This window comes from Phaseolus vulgaris, chromosome 5, assembly GCF_051622355.1.
Source record: "Phaseolus vulgaris cultivar YP4 chromosome 5, ASM5162235v1, whole genome shotgun sequence".
NCBI lineage: Eukaryota > Viridiplantae > Streptophyta > Magnoliopsida > Fabales > Fabaceae > Phaseolus > Phaseolus vulgaris.
This window is the reverse complement of record NC_143502.1, coordinates 37862708-37879447: the sequence shown is the minus strand read 5'-3', so window position 1 is coordinate 37879447 and position 16740 is coordinate 37862708. Positions and strand designations below refer to the sequence as shown.

At 30.7% G+C, this 16740-nt stretch overlaps 2 protein-coding genes across 2 annotated transcripts; one reads left to right on the top strand and one right to left on the bottom strand.

Annotated features, from left to right (window-relative positions):
* Nucleotides 1-1112: 1112 nt before the first annotated feature.
* On the bottom strand, nucleotides 1113-7350 carry LOC137835640 (protein SUPPRESSOR OF K(+) TRANSPORT GROWTH DEFECT 1). The gene is made up of 8 exons (XM_068644236.2): nucleotides 6531-7350; nucleotides 6295-6400; nucleotides 3098-3296; nucleotides 2245-2313; nucleotides 2087-2161; nucleotides 1887-1985; nucleotides 1644-1799; nucleotides 1113-1480 (listed from the first exon to the last, which is right to left on the bottom strand). The coding sequence occupies exons 1-8, from the start codon at nucleotides 7087-7089 to the stop codon at nucleotides 1355-1357; spliced, it is 1389 nt and encodes a 462-aa protein (XP_068500337.2). The 5' UTR covers nucleotides 7090-7350; the 3' UTR covers nucleotides 1113-1354.
* A 5657-nt stretch (nucleotides 7351-13007) lies between these two features.
* On the top strand, nucleotides 13008-13996 carry LOC137835639 (A20/AN1-like zinc finger family protein). Its single transcript, XM_068644235.2, has 2 exons — nucleotides 13008-13146; nucleotides 13261-13996. Exon 2 carries the CDS (start codon nucleotides 13273-13275, stop codon nucleotides 13741-13743), a length of 471 nt encoding a protein of 156 aa, XP_068500336.1. The 5' UTR covers nucleotides 13008-13146; nucleotides 13261-13272; the 3' UTR covers nucleotides 13744-13996.
* The last annotated feature ends 2744 nt before the right edge of the window (nucleotides 13997-16740 follow it).

Sequence of the window (16740 nt, the reverse complement as noted above, 5' to 3'; positions counted from 1 at the left end):
CATTACCCTTAATCGGCAGTTACTGGTTAACCTTTTTAATTCTAACAATTTTGAATATTTTACTATTTAACTTTTATTTTAAATTAAAAATAATATTAATTATATATTTAATTAATTTATATATACATTTATTGTGACAAAAAAATAAAAATGTAATAAAAATATGCTAATTATTTTATTAAGGGGGGAAAGTTATTAAGAATATGAAAACAAAAAAATATATATTATGGAGAAATTCTTTATTCCATGCTAAGTAATTGGAAGAGTGACACACACACACAAAATCTGTATTACCAATTTTGTTTGGAAAAATAAAACTGGGAAAAACTATTTCTGATTGTCACTGAAATTAAAATTTAAAATACGATTGCTTTGATATCCTAAATTTTAGGAGGGCAGGCGTGCATTTTCCTTCCTGAACTAATAATAGAATTTAACTTTTAAAGATGCTTCAAATTTTATAATCGCTAAAAACTTCTTCAAGATTTATTTCTAGGTGTTTATAGTTCAATATTAAATTAATACGAAAAATATGCTAAATATAAACAAAATGCTACAAGCCATCTAACGATTATAAATAATAAATGCTTAACAATAAATCATATCATTCTTTTTTAACGAATGTTGTAAATGCATGTGTTTATAACATAATAGTCTGATCCCAATGCACTTCAATCTTTCTAACCATTTATCAGTTTGAAGCGATCTTGTTTAATCTCTATCAACAACATAATATAACCCAAAAGGACCAATTTTGTAAAACAAAAACATCACCAGAGAGCCAGAAGCCCTAGCACTGCCCATGCCCCCTCGAAATAGATCAAGCAATAGCTGTGATGTGAACTTACAATGTAATCAAAATAGTATACAGAGAATGGCCTGAATCAGGAGTAACCAAGCCATTGAATAAAAAACCATTCTATCATTAAAATTAGTCAAGACAGTTTATGTTTAGTCGAATGGCCTGATCGACATGGCATCTTTAATTAAGAGTCTCGTATGTCCCATCAGCAGTAATTTAGTGCAAAAATATTTGCTGAGTTTCTGATCCGTCTCGAAACTAAAAAACACTAAAATCTACGGCTATCCTAAATCCAAAGCAGACAAACATAAGAACCAAGAATCACACAAGTTATTTTTTCAAATCATTTCAAATTCTGTTATACACAATTTAGAAGTAAAATGAGTATCGACCTTCATATAAATCCACCTCGGTACAAAATACAAAAGGGGCCTTTGCATCCCCCAGAACAAAATGAAAAAGATGCATTTCATTTGATCCAACAGCTAAATAAATTACAGATTATAGCAATATAAACCAGTGTGGACCCTTCAGAGTGAAATTCCATCAGTATTAACCTTCCTCTCCAAACTCCTTCGTGAATCTCTCGTGAACATCAAGGTCAGATTTGCTTACTGTAGGCCTTTGTCTCGCGAGTACCTTCTCAAAATCTGTCCTCGTGATAGGAGGTGGAAGGATCTGCAATAAGTTTCAAAGTAATAAGCATTTCCCAGCTTCAATTAGATATATAACAAGCTCGTCCAAAGACAACTCAAATTCAACTCCAATTATCATCAAGAAAATGAAGACACTAGGAACAGTCCTACTACCATAAAAGACTATACATATACACATTAAATACCTTAGAAGCAAGTCCTTTTGTAGCAAGATCCTGCATTGAGGTTTGTACAGCACCCTGTTGCTTTGGTCCACACGGGATCCACATACCCTCGGAATTTTTAAAGAAGAACATCGCATCTTGGGTTTTGCGAACAGGTTCAAATAACACATCTTTTACCTGAAGACGAAGTTCAAAAACTTTTTACTTGAGATTCATCAAGTATAAGATAATGAAACCATGATTTCACATAAAAGCCAAACTTACACAGACAGAGATATCTGAACCAGAAAACCCATCTGTCCTGCTCGCCAAGTATTCAAAATCACTTTCAGTCAAGTTATGAGGAGTATCTCCTAGATGCACCTGCTCAATTTATTAAGCCCGAAAAAATAGCATGTTAAACCCATATATTTACATAGCACAACAAAATCCGCCATTCAACAATCAAAGTACACTGTACTTGCCTTGAACATGTGTTGACGAGCCTTCAAATCTGGTAGTGGAATATAAATGCGCTTATCAAATCGTCGCCTTATTGCCTGCAATTACAAGTGGACCAGTGAAAACAGCATAGCATTAATTCTATATGGGATTGTATAAACAAATATCATTTCTGTCTGACCTGGTCCAAGGCATAGGGTGTATTTGTTGCTGCAAGAACAAGAACTTTCTGATCATTGTGTCCTACACCCTACAATGTAAGTGGATAAACTATATTAAATAAAAGAGAACTAAAAGGAGAGAGAGAACAAATACCAAAAATGTTGGAAACATGACTGATGTTAACAGCAAAAAAGTGAATTAAAATGAGAGAATAAAATACAGATAACAAAGTAGTAACTGCTGAGTTCAACTTAAAATGAAGCAGTGTAAAACAGAACTGAACCTAGCATTTCTTTAATGAGACGTAGATATAAGATAGAGAACAATTGAAAATATGCAACTTTATTGTGAAGTGCAAACATTTCATCAAACAAGAACAGGGGACATGCTGAGTACACTGCAGAGGACAACTTTAAATCTAAGGTGAATGTAATTATTAGAAAAACACCAGAGAAAACAACATGCTGATTATAGGTTTAATGAAAACATACAATTAAAGCTAGTTCCAAGTGTTACAGTTATATACTCAAACATGATTGAAGACCCAAAAACCAATAAGTAGCCAGGGCCAATATGAACTAGCTCAATCTTTCTATTCAACTAATATAGCCTACTCACATGCAAAAACAAGAAAAATTTAGCTGAATTGTTTTAAACGGATTACTGGTTTAGCTTGTCTATATTAAACCAAAAAATTGGTTTATCAAAGAATTTAACAAATCACTTACGTTTATTCATCATGATTTGAAACTAAATTAGTAACAGTTCCACATATATGGCTATACAACTAGGACTTAGGCAACTTGTCAGCTTGTTGTGCATATGCAATATTGCAATTCATAAGTAAACCAACAAACTATTAAAACTAATACCTGCATCTGAACCAGAAGCTCTGTTTTAATTCGTCTTGAGGCTTCGCTCTCATTGCCTTCCCCACGCTGACCACATAGGGAATCTATTTCATCAATGAATATGATAGAAGGGGCACTTTCTCGAGCCATTTCGAAAAGATTTGAAACCAGCTTTTCACTTTCACCCATCCACTTTGAAACAAGGTCTGACGAAGAAACACTGATGAAGAATTCAAAAGTTAAAAAAGCTTGCAAGAAGAACATGTCCACATATGGACCTACATTCACAACAATTCAAAAGGCCATTTTTTAATAGATGTTATATATCAAACATATCTCAAATTCTGAATAGAACTATTGTCGAGAAAAAGTATAGAGAAAATGGAAAGATGAATTAGAAAAATTGCAATCATCCTCGTGTCATCTTCTAAAGGCTACAAAAATGGGAAAAAGCATTGCACCATTTATCATGATTCTGGAAATTTAATAGTTAATTGTTAAATCAAATGGTAAATAATTTTTATTTTACTTCCTTTAATTAACCTATGCAAACATAAGATTCAAAAATGAAAGAGGAAAATAAACAAGACTATATAAGAATATTGCAGTTTTTATGATTTTATGGTTATTTTTCATTTTAATTATTACAAATGCAACTGTATTTATTGTAGAACCAGAACATCCTAAAAGATTGCTTAACCAAGAATTCAAGCATGGCAACTAAATTTGGATTATTTTAATGCCTCTGTTTGATTCAATATTCGCACATGAAATTGTAAAGGAGGTAAAATTGTTATTTAAATCTCAAAAATTGAAGGATTTTACCCATTTTATGATGAAGCATGACTGACTTGATAAAAAGTTTTGACCTGGTTCATTTTTTCTGACCCACTAATTTAGACTACCGTGACTTTCTAGGTGTTTTCTTCTCCCTGTATGTGTGCGTGAACCCTAGGAAACTAATTGCTGTTCTTTTTCACTATTCTGCTATCTGATCCAGACGTTCTTTGTCCTCATCTAAACCGTTTTCGTTTTTCCTCCATCTTAGCCATTGCTGTTCTTCTTCGTCAATTTGCTGTACTGGTTTGGGTTTTTTTTCACTTTTTTTGGCTTTTGCTGCTGGAAAAAAGCTAAAGTGCTAGTGGTAATACTGGTGCAGGATGCTCCACTACTAGCTTTAGTCTTGCAAATTTGTTCACTGGAATTGCTCATGAAGGCAGGTCTGATGTGGGATGAAACTTGGAAGTATGCAGGCACTACAAAACTTCAATGCATATTCTGTCGGAAAGTATATACTACAGTAATAGATAGGTTTAACCATCACTTTGCTCAAACAATTCAGAATGTTGAACCCTGCAAAGTTGCTCCAAAATATGTGAAAACAGAGTCATTGGGGGTTGTGACTGGTTTCAAAAAGCATCAAGGGTGGTAAAGGAGTCTGTCAGAGCTGAAAAGAGAAAAAAAAAAACAATGAAGTGGATGGCGTTGAGAATGTTGAAATCATAAACCTTTTCATGAGAAAAGGCATTTGGCTCTGAAAACACAATCAACACCAGGTTTAAGAAAGGTACACGAACGAATGTATGTCAAGCATTGGAAGGTTTTCCTACAAAAGTGCCACAGTGCAATGTGGCTAGAAGTGAAGAATTCTCTATTATGTTAATTCATTGTGCACCAAAGCAAAGGTTTCAAACCACTGTCATAACACTAGAGGAGTAGAGTATTTGAAACAATAAATGACGTTTACAGTGGAGGCCACTGAAGAACATAAAATTGTTGGAAAGCAAGTGGTTCCAAAATAATGACTGATTTGTGAACTGGTTAGAGAAGGGCAAATCTTAACATTTTGGTTAACTGACATGAACAACATAAAGCTGTTTGGAAAGTGGTTGCACAATAATCATTGATGGACGGACATACAAGATGAGAAGGCCAGTTTTAAATTTCTGGTTAACAGCTCCCAAAGGAATAGTGTTTTTGAAGTACATTGATGGCCATCTAGAGATCAAAAGATTTACCAATCACGTATTAAGCATGACACGCAGCTCCTCGGGGCAAGAACGTAATACAAATGGTAATATTTTTAAATGTGGAATATGAATTGTGATGTATTTATTAGTGTTAGAAATATCACATCAACTAACGATATGGTCAAATTATAATAATAAGTAGGTGCAAACATCCCAGACCAATTTTATGAGATTGAATTAGACTTAATGTTCTCTTTCTAATATAGTATTAGAGTCTATCCAAGCGAAGTTTGTTGGGACTATTGTGTCATCCATTATCATGCTTTATGGAACCACTTATAAAAAAACGAGTTCCACGCTTAAAATGTTCAATCCTTGACGTCAGAAGATGTGTTGAAGATCTCACATCAACTAAAAATATAGTCAAATTAGAGTATATAAATGGATGCAAAATCTTACAAACCAATTTTATGAGGCTAAGATAGGCTTAAGTCTACTTTCTAAGAATTAGACTTACCTAGCAGAGTTTGGTAGACAAATCCACTTAAAGCAAAAGACAACAATTGATGTTTTTATCATGGCTGATTTAAAATTGAGTAAAAAGAAGTAAGCTAGAAGAACTCCAGAGTTGGAACGTCCTAATGCTTGGTCTAATGATGAGCAGAAAATGATGATGAAATTGAACGTTAGACCACAGCACCATGTATTTCAATGCTTCAAATCAAGATGAAATGGAAATGACAACTTGGCTTAAGACCAAGTTGGAGCAGATATAGTTGGTGATCCGACATGGAGAATTAGGTTGGCGAAGTGGATGAAGTTGAAGATGAGGATCAAACAGTAGATCCTTATGATTATAAAGCAAGCACATTTGATAGATTATACAGTCTTGGATTAGAATATCACTATTTGCTTTTTGGTATTTAAGTGTTTTGTGCCGTATAATGTGTTTGTTTACTTGTGTTTTAGAATTATTAAGTTGTATACTACTTTACGGGTTATGACTTATGAATTTGAAGCATGACATGGAAAATATGGCTTATGATGCCCGAATTTAACTATCTTGAATTCAAGTCTTAATGCTTATAAAAGGGTATGCAATGCGGAAATTGAGACACATGCATATTTTAACATCCGAATAAGAATTCATTCCAATGGTTTTCCATGTAATCTGGTAAACCAGACCTAAAGGTTATTCAGTTCTATAAAGTCCATCCTTCACTTAAACCATAAAATCAACAAGTTCACCTGAAAAAAGTGGACTCAGCTTCAGTTGCAACGGCCTTGGCTAAATAAGATTTTCCCGTTCCAGGAGGTCCATACAACAAAAAGGCTCTCCAGGGTCGTCTTTTCCCTGCAAAAAAAAAAACACAGGAAACACACCAAACATTCAACTAAATTCTACACGAGAAAGTCTCTTTACACTTCTCAAGACAAAAAGCAACTCATTCTAACTCAGGATTCGTACAACCAAGTGAACCCACCAGTAAAGAACTGAGGGAACTTCACAGGCAAAATCACAGCCTCCTGCAAGGCCTGCTTGGCGCTCTCCAACCCTGCGACGTCGTTCCACTTCACGTTAGGCTTCTCCCTCACGATGGCCGAGTTGAGCCCCGCCCTGAGCTTGGCGCTCTCCAACCCTGCGACGTCGTTCCACTTCACGTTAGGCTTCTCCCTCACGATGGCCGAGTTGAGCCCCGCCCTGAGCTTGGCTTGCTCGGGGTCCTCCCCGTCGCCGCCGCCTTCACCATCTTTGGGCTTGCTCTTGGGCCTGGCAGCGACGGCAGCGTCCCCGTTAGAAGCCGGTCCTGGGCCGCCGTCGTCGAGGACGGCCCGAATCTCTTCGGCCCGGCGCAGGTACTCGGTGAATTTCTGCGTGATGGCTTCCTTGATCTTAGGGTTCTTTTCGTACTTGAGATGCGTCTTGAAGTACTCCAAGGCGTTCATGTAGAGAGGGAACGCTTTCGCGTAGTTTCCGGCATTGTCTTCCTGCACGGCCTGCTTCACGTACTCTATCGCCTGTTCCTTGAAATTGCTATACATCTTCTTCCAGTCACCACCGATGGCATGTACGATAATTGAGACTTCAGATTAGCGAGTGCGGATAAAGGAAGAACCCTAGAGCTGCATCGCGATCGCACGTTATAGGGAGAAAGTGTGGTGGTGGATTTCCAAACCCTAGCTGTGAGAATCGGAACTGATCGGAAATTTGAGGACAGAATGGGGAAAAAGAGTAGAGAAAAACTCAATCTTTAGTTTCGTAAATTTTCACACAAAAATAAGCGTTTCGCTTATTTTGTGTGAATTTTCATTGGGTAGGGGTGGCTAAGACAAGACTACCTAATGCGTTGCGTTTTAATGTGATTTTTTAATGCATTTTCTTCTTTATAATTTAAAAAAAAAACATTTTTATTTAACTAAAAATATTTTTCATTCATTATTTAACTAAAACTTTATATTATAATCGCTTAAAAAATAATTATAGGTACTCCAACAAATATTTTTAAGCCAAAAAATATTTTTCTTGTATTATTAAAAAAAATTATTCATTAATTAAAATGTTGTAAATATGATATTTAAATTAATAATATTATTATAAACTGAAAAACTTGTCATTTCTTATAATTAATACATCTTAATATAAAATATCGAATCCCAATGTTTATAAACATAATAATACATTTTAATTAAATTCTTAAAAAAATATTAATCCTAAATTTTCATTTTTTTTAACTCAAGTCAAAACCACTAATGTAATCCAAGTTTTATAACTGTACTTAGGCTTAACCCTTATTTACATGCTTTAATGTAATTCCTTTAGTTTGTTGTCGCTGGAGTATTTCAAATTTAATATTACTGAATTTCAAAATTAAATCAATACATTAAATTGGTCTATAAAATTATTATATTAGAATAATGTATTTGCTATATCGTAAAAAAATTATATTATCTCTCTATCCGATAACTGTTATACATAATAATTAATTTTAGAGTAATTATTTTAAATATATTTAATCCATTAAGAATAAGACAATTACATTCACAGTTCATATTAATTTCCAATTTTAGATTTAGTTTACAAGGTAAGAAACATGGACAAGATAAAAGAGATAAAAAGAACACACACTTTTATTCAAGAGTTTTTTCTCATTTGACATGTAAAAAAAAATAGATGAAATCATACAGATAATAATATAAAAATACTGTTATTTATTATATCAATTTCCATTTATTTTTTTAAGTTAATAACATATCATGTATGAATATTATTAGAAATATTGTACATTAATCATTTTAATCTACTTTTATAATTTTAACTATCAGTAATTGTTCTTATTCCCTATCTTGGACTCAAATAGAAAATAATTTGGTTAGTTTTTATTTATTTATTTTTGTGGTTGCATAAGCTTGCTAATATAATCGTGACACATAAGTGACGTTGTAATGTAAAGTAAAAAGGTATCCCTCAATAATTTTGTGGATGACACTTTTATAATTGTTAAAAGAGAAGACAAGTTCTTTTGTTTATTCCTTTCAAAACTACAATAATTTCATTGAAGAAAATGTATAAGAAAAATACATGTGTCATGTCATGACCTAGATTTAGGGCAGGGAAATTTGTAGAAGTTAGAGATACATTTCTCCACCTAAAATGTTAATTTCTTATTTTTTTATTTATTAATTATTAAAAAATAAATTTTAAGTTTAATTCAATCTCATTAAATTAATTCATTCACTTATATTATAAAATCATTATTTCTATTAGATGTGAGATATTTAAAATTGTCATAGCGTCGAGTAGTATCAACAAAACTCTACTATCATATCATAGTAAAACTGAACTTTAAATATAATTCATCTTTATAAAATAAGATTATAAAATAAATTTATAAGATGAGGTTTGCATATTTTTATATATTATTAAATATTTTATTTCTAGTCAATGGGATCTTCAACGTTTTAGTTGAGATATGTGTTTTAAAAATTAGAATCATATAATCAAAATAAAATTATTAAAAAATTTTAATCATTTAAGGATTTTATAGATTTATATTTTTTCAAATTTATAAAATTAAAATTGTTTAAAGATAATTTTAAATTTGTAAAACTACTTAAATTTATTCTTTATTGTACTACTTATTAAATTTCTTTTAGGAAAAATATTTTTTATTAATATTCTATTATATAATTTTATTTAGATTATACTTAATATTAATTTTTATTGTATATGAATTCAGATCATTGGACCAAGACGACAAGATTAAAAACTCATATCACTTTAATTGATGAATTAGAAAAACAAAAAATAAGAGTTACATCCCAAGTTGTGGTAGAAAGGCACTTTTTCATAATTTGTTGAAAAAATAATAATTATCAATTTAATAAATTCCCTTTTCATTGAAATTTTTACTTACAACGTTTTTTAAATAATTTAGTTCAACCTCCACTTTCTTTTCTCCTTTCATTTCTTTTTGTGAGACAAACTCACATTCTCACTCTTTTATTTTCATTTATTAAGTACACACTTTCACTCTTGTTCCTCTTTTGCATTGAGTTTTTTTTTGTAAATACTTTATTTCAATATTAATACATTAAAGGCACATTTTTTATGCTTCTAAATATTTTTTCCTATCATGCATCAGATACACATAATATGAATATGCATGAGTTTATAATGAATTAAACTATTACAATATAAATTTATAATAATATATTTAAAAAATATGAATGCACATAATTTATAATAATATTAAAAATATTGTTCTTGCTAATATTAATAAAAACAGTTGTAATGGTATATATAAACTACCTTGTAATATATACCAAGATTAATATCCTTTTTTTATGGTGTTTACAAGACATATTTTATTAATTTTTATAATTATTTTCTAAAAGTTAACTTTCATATATTTATTATATGAAAGATTAATTGATATTTAAATAATTTTATTCAAACTTTTTATATTTATCAAAAAATACTAAGAGTATAATATTCATTTAGATAACACCATTAAATACGTGTACATTCAAGCAATTCAGATATAAATTAACTTCTAATATCATTAAAACTGGCTTGATATACGGATTAATTAATTATATATCTAATAATAACTCAATTAGATATTAAGTGTAGAATGATCGATTTTGTCATAGGACAAAAGTCATTCAATTAAATAGCTAATAGGTGGATTATATACTTATCAAACTTAATCGTATACTTAAAAGATACATTTATAACAATATGATAATTTCATGAAGCACACAACCATTGTTCTTGGCAAAATACTTGAAGTGAAAATAAAAAGTAAAAATATTTGAAAAATTTGTAAAACAATAAATATAAAGTGAGTTAGGCATTACATCTTTATATAAATGTATTGTTTCTCATTTTATTTCGCATGACTTTAATTTATTTGGTTAATTTAACAAATAAATAAAGAAAACCAAATAAAAAATTATAAGAAAAAAGGAGAAATTAATTTATGATAATAAAAATAGTTTGATCATTTCATAAACATATAATTTTATAATTTGTTTTTAAATTTATTTAAAGCATTCATAAACTTTTTCTTTCATATTTTCTTCAATTTTTATTTCTTTATCTTAATCCAAATAATATTTTCACCCCTTATGCATTTTATCCTTCTTTCCTTTTCCACTCCTTCATTTAATTTTCACTCATAAATTCAAACACAAGCTAAAAACAGAAGAAAGAATAATGACGATTAAAATTGTTAAATTTAAAAAAACTAATTTTAAATATTTTTTACGAAATTAAAATTACACAGTGAAAAAATTATAAGGACAAAATAAATTTAAGTCTTTATTTTAAGGCCTTTTGTATATTCTTTCTATGATGTAAGTTGCAAAAGGCAGTTCATATTTTCAGATATATGACGAAAATATGATTATTTTTAGTGGATTTAATATATTTATAGTATTTCATATTAAAAAAATAATAAAATGCATTATTTAAAACACCGCTTAGTCATTGTTTTGGTCACATCAATATTAACCAAAAACAAAATAATTTCAAACCATGGTACAAATGACCAGCAACCACCGAAAACCGGTTATTGAAAAAAAAAATTGATTAAAGAATAAAAATAAAAGAGAGAGAAAAAAAAGTGAAAAAGTAAAATTGTTTGAATATAGAAAAATTAGTTGATTTAAATAGAAAGTGATGTGAAAATTTGAAATAGATATGATTGATGTAACTAATAAAAATATGTTTAAAAATTGTGTTATATGAAAAATGACATAAATATTGTTAATTTTTTTTTATTAAGAGTATGTATAAATTTGATTTAAAGAATATGATAGTAATCAAAAGAATTAGGAAAATATATTTAAGAGATTTATTACATTTTAGAATTAAATATTTCAGTTTTCGAGCCATAGGTACAAAGTTATATGGAAAGAAATTAATTATACAATATATTTATCAGAAGATATAAAATAAACAATAAATAATTTCTATGTTATCCATTGCAAAATTTTCTTTAATTACACGTAAGAATTAAGTGATAGATTTGTATATATTAAAAAATTTCACATTGAATTGGAGACATTAAATAATTAATACAATTAAAAATAATAAAGTGTTTTTACAATTTTTTAGTAAATGTAACAAAATTCATGCCCGATAATGAATTAAAATAAAAAATTCTCACTTTGATATTTACTTGTTAAAAGTATTCTAGTTAGCAAATTAACAAACACATGTACTTTGATTATTAACTTTTAATATAACTTATTCATTTAAATGAGGAATAAAGTATTATTTGGATGGACAATAATTAAATTGGATCATAAACGATTGACTTGTTGTATAATTTATTATGGCTTTAAGGTATAATTGATTATGACGGGATTGATAATTATATTTATATTCTGAAATTTCTTACAACTATTCCTTATTTCCATTATTTTTGTTTAATTTCACTTTTTTAAGAGTATATTTAGTTAAAATTGTATCTTTCATACATTAAAATCGTATAATTAAATTTTATACATACGTATCCAAAATTCTAATGGTGTGTGAATTAGATTCTTCATATACAAACCTACCATTTTAGATACATGTAAACTAATATAATATAAACTTATGAAATTGTACCAGACAAAAGATTAAAATCACGTAATTATTAGTATACTTGAGATATCTAATTAAATATTGAATCGACACCATTAAAAGTGGGATTAATTAATCATAAAAAAGAGGGTTAAATAGCAAAAAAATAATTATTTATGAAAAATAGGGTTAATTATAATTAAATAGAAGGTCACATCAGCGAGTTGACGATATCAATGATATGTAAATAACCATTTTCCGAGGCAAACAACATTCGACTTGTCAATTCCACACCACTCCCATCATACGCTATACGATGCATCTAATGTCAAACCTTTTTCATTTCTTTTTTTTTTTGCTAAAAAAATAAACGAATCAACGGCTCAGAACGCGTGTGCTTATCCGCGGCGCCGTATGTTTCACCCTCCAAGTTGCCCTCTTGCTTAATTTGTGAAGGGGCAATTTGGTAAAATACGCTCTAAATCCTTCTGAGATTTTTTATTTTTTTAATGAAAGAAAGGTTTGATAAAAAAAAGGTAAATGGCATCATTATGAGAATTAATAACAATAATGGAAAGTAGTAGCGTGGCGTAGACGGCTTCGAGAAGATACCGAATCATGACCCCATACGGCTAACCTAGAGAGAGAGAGAGAGAGAGAAGAGAAGGAGACTCCTTAAAAAGACCGTTTCGCTAACGCCTAACAATAGAGGCACGCGTTTCTTTGCGCTCTGTTTGGTAACAAACGGAAACTAGTTTCAAGGCCCAAACCGAGAAAAACAAGAAACAAAAAAAAAAAATAGAGAGAAGAAGCGGAAGAAGAAGAAGCGTATCTGGATTTTTCTTCAGATCGTTGGTGTGTCGTGTGCGTGTGGAGCTTCTTTTCTTTGGGACTTTCCTTCAAATTCTAGATTCCTTCCTTTCTTTCTCTTATAACCACCAACCTCTCCTTTTCCTCCTTTTATTTCTTCCTCCATTTTCCAATTCTCCGCAGATTCGTTAACCTACTAATCTCTCTCCTTAACGGTAATAATCTATCAATTTTTCAATCGCTTTCTTTTTTTCCCTTTCTGCGTTTCTTTTAGGGTTTTGATTTCAAAATCTCCGGTTTCTCACGGATCGCTTCTCATCGCGTTTCAGGTTGCTAGGAAAATGGCGGAAGAACACCGATGCCAGGCCCCACGCTTGTGCGTCAACAATTGCGGTTTCTTTGGCAGCCCTGCCACGCAGAATCTGTGCTCGAAGTGTTACCGCGATTTGCAGCTCAAGGAGCAGCAATCTTCCAACGCGAAGATGGTTCTGAATCAGTCTCTCGTTCTTCCGGCGCCTCCGGCGCTGGTTTCTCAGCCGTCCTCTTCGAAGACGGCGGATCTGGATTCCGCGGTGGTTGAGGAAGCGCCACGCGCTGCAGACGAGGCGAAGGCGCCGCAGCAGAACCGGTGTATGACGTGCAGGCGGCGCGTGGGGTTGACTGGGTTCAAGTGCCGGTGCGGGATGATGCTGTGCGGGACGCACCGTTACCCGGAGCAGCACGCGTGCGAGTTCGACTTCAAGGGGATGGGGAGGGACCAGATCGCGAAGGCGAATCCGGTGGTGAAGGGCGAGAAGCTCGAGAAGATCTGAACCGGAAACGAACGAAGAAGGGTGTTATGGTAATTTCGTGTTTATCAAGTTGTTGGTTGCCGATGCGGAATTCGGGCCAGATGATTGACCCATGACGTGGGCGTTACGAATCGGGCGCCCGTATTATTCGGTGGTTGGTGGGTGGGTGGGTGAGTGAGTGGGTGGGTCATTGCTATGTGGTTGCGTTGTCATTGTAAATTAAATTTAAAAACATTTCAATTTCATTCACCAATGCTTTGAAAGCAGTTTCTAATTCTTTTTATTTTATCGCTCTAAAACAAATTAGTTAAATCCTTTACATCAATAATTGAATAAAAGAATAATAATTCTTTTGCAAACCCGTGGACCGTTGCCTTTTCCTTCACGTTAGAAAAGTGATAAGCGTTTCAATGTTTGGTAGGGTTCACCAAAATTATATTTTCATTAATTAAGTTTATCGTTACCTATAATTCCTCCCTTCTCAAATCGCATTTATTACGGGTCAAGTTTGATGTTTTAAAGGTTAGTTTATTTTTGTGTACGAAAAATATTTTAACATTCATCATTAAATTATTAATACGTTGTTTTGTATCATTCACTTAATTAGAGTCGGTAACAGGGTTGTTTGAGTATGATCTTGATATCATATTATTATTATTATTATCAATGTTTAATCTCTATATCCAGAAATATTTATGATTATTTTCAGTGATCCTTTTCTTTCACTTTCGTCGATCTAATAATTAACATGACTCATTTTGAAGTTAATTTTTTTAAGAATAGATTTGGTAGAGTTTTTTGAAATTTAGAATATAATAAAAACTAAATTTAAATTCATTTATGATGTTGATTTAATGTATGTATATGTAGTTGTTGGTATCGAAAAAAAAGGTATGGGCAAACGCGCAGGATACACGGGACGGTAATACCTTGTAAATTGGGTATTTGAGTAGAAATTATTACTTCAAAACACTTTGAACGCGTACAATACAACTTTTTTTTTTCAATGGTGATATTATTATTAGGATATAAAATTTGTATAATTTTATTAAGGATGCTAATCATGATAATAAGATTTTATTATATTTTTAAAATAAAAAGTTTTAATTGTGAAGAAACATTATTTTTTGTGCAAATTTAAGGGAAACTGAATTTGTATAGAGTTCTTTATCAAGTTTTTGAATAAATTTTAGATAATAATAATAATTGTTTTGAAAGTCATCAATAATTGATTTTCCCTAATCAGTTAAAATTGTATTGATAATCCAACCCAATTGAAAATATTGTAGGAGTATGTAGTTAAGTCGATCATCTTGTGAATTAAGTCAAACATCCTTACACTTTTAATATCAATCACCTTACCATTTAGTTATTTTTCCCAATACTAATTTTCATTTTAAATCTTAACAAGTCTTACTTTTAAGTTATTCTTTTTAAAATAATTATTTGTTTCACTTTTTTAGTCTATTACTTTTATTCTAAATTTAAAATATCCTCTATCTCTATTTATTTATTTATTGATTACTCAGGTAAAAATATTTTCATTTTGCTTATATTTTAACTTCAGTTAAAAGACAATACACAACAGAATATTGGACCGAAGACTCCAATTTTAACCGCTTTTATTTATTTAATCTAAAATATATATATTTTTTCATTAGATTGAACTAAATTCCTTCTAAAAAGACCTTAATAAATAGCATTTCCAAATACCTCTTCATAAGCTTTTTAAAAACTGAAACATACATATTTTATGAATGATGGAAGCATGAGTTTATTTAAATGACAAATGCTATTTTGTCCTTGACGTGCAGTGAAAGGAGAGTCATTAAGTTCTGTGGCGCACATAACGGAACACATTGGATCAATGGAACGCAATTCATAACTTTTCTTATCTATTCTCGAACCACTTTTTTTCTTTTTTTCTTTTTTATGAAATATTTTTGCGGTAGACAGACACCGAAAAGGATAAAAACTAGGTAGAGTGTGGTGTTTTCCCTTATAAGTGGATACAAAATTATTATTATGTGTTGTGTCTTGCTAATTGATTGTTGCAGTTAAACTCAAGGAATGATATGCAAATCTCCAAATAAATCAACTATTATATCTTACAATAGGTGAAGGCCAAAACACATTTGAGGAAGATCTTGATATATTTTACATAATCTGAAAATAGTTTTCGGCTTGGCCAAAACACATTTGAGGAAGATCTTGATATATTTTACATAATCTGAAAATAGTTTTCGGCTTGGCAGATCATGTAATTTAGAAAATACTTTTAGAAAAATGGTATTTTGAATTATATAATAAAAAACTAAAAAATTTTCGAATTACATAATTTAGAAGCTAATATAATATTAAAAAAAAATTAAAATTATATAATCTTGAAACTAATTATCTATTTGAAAAAAGTTTATGGATTACATAAGCTAATTACGAATTTGGAAAAAGATTTTTGAATTTTGTAATTCAGAATATTAAAAAAAACATTTCAAGAATAAAAAATTTATGGAGATAGAAGAAAAATTTATGGAAATAGGAAAAGAACATACAAAATTGTAGTTGCAAGAATAAGCAATCATATTTTGGCTTCTTCTTCCTGCACCCCACAATTTTGTAAATCCCAAAACTGACCTTCACCTTGTTTCCAAAGCAATTTGTTGATTTCTGGATTGTTGAATCCAAAAGTCTAAATTTTGTTACAGATTGATGGATCTGGAAGATTACTGGATTCATCAATCCGGAATATTTATAGATTTTCCAATCCAGAATGCAAAAAAATAAATGTGGATTTCCCATTCTGTAAAATTAACGAATTGCATTGTCCGGAAGAAGAAAGAGTAGTGTGAATTTTATGTGTTTTTTGAGGTTTTTAAAAAATAGTAAGGATATTATTGTCTTTGCATTACATTGTGGGAGTGCAGAAAGAAAAATGTAGGGGTGCAGGAAGAAACTACCTCATATTTTTATACAGCATGAAGAAAAGAAAACCCAAACATAATGGGCTGACCCAAAAGT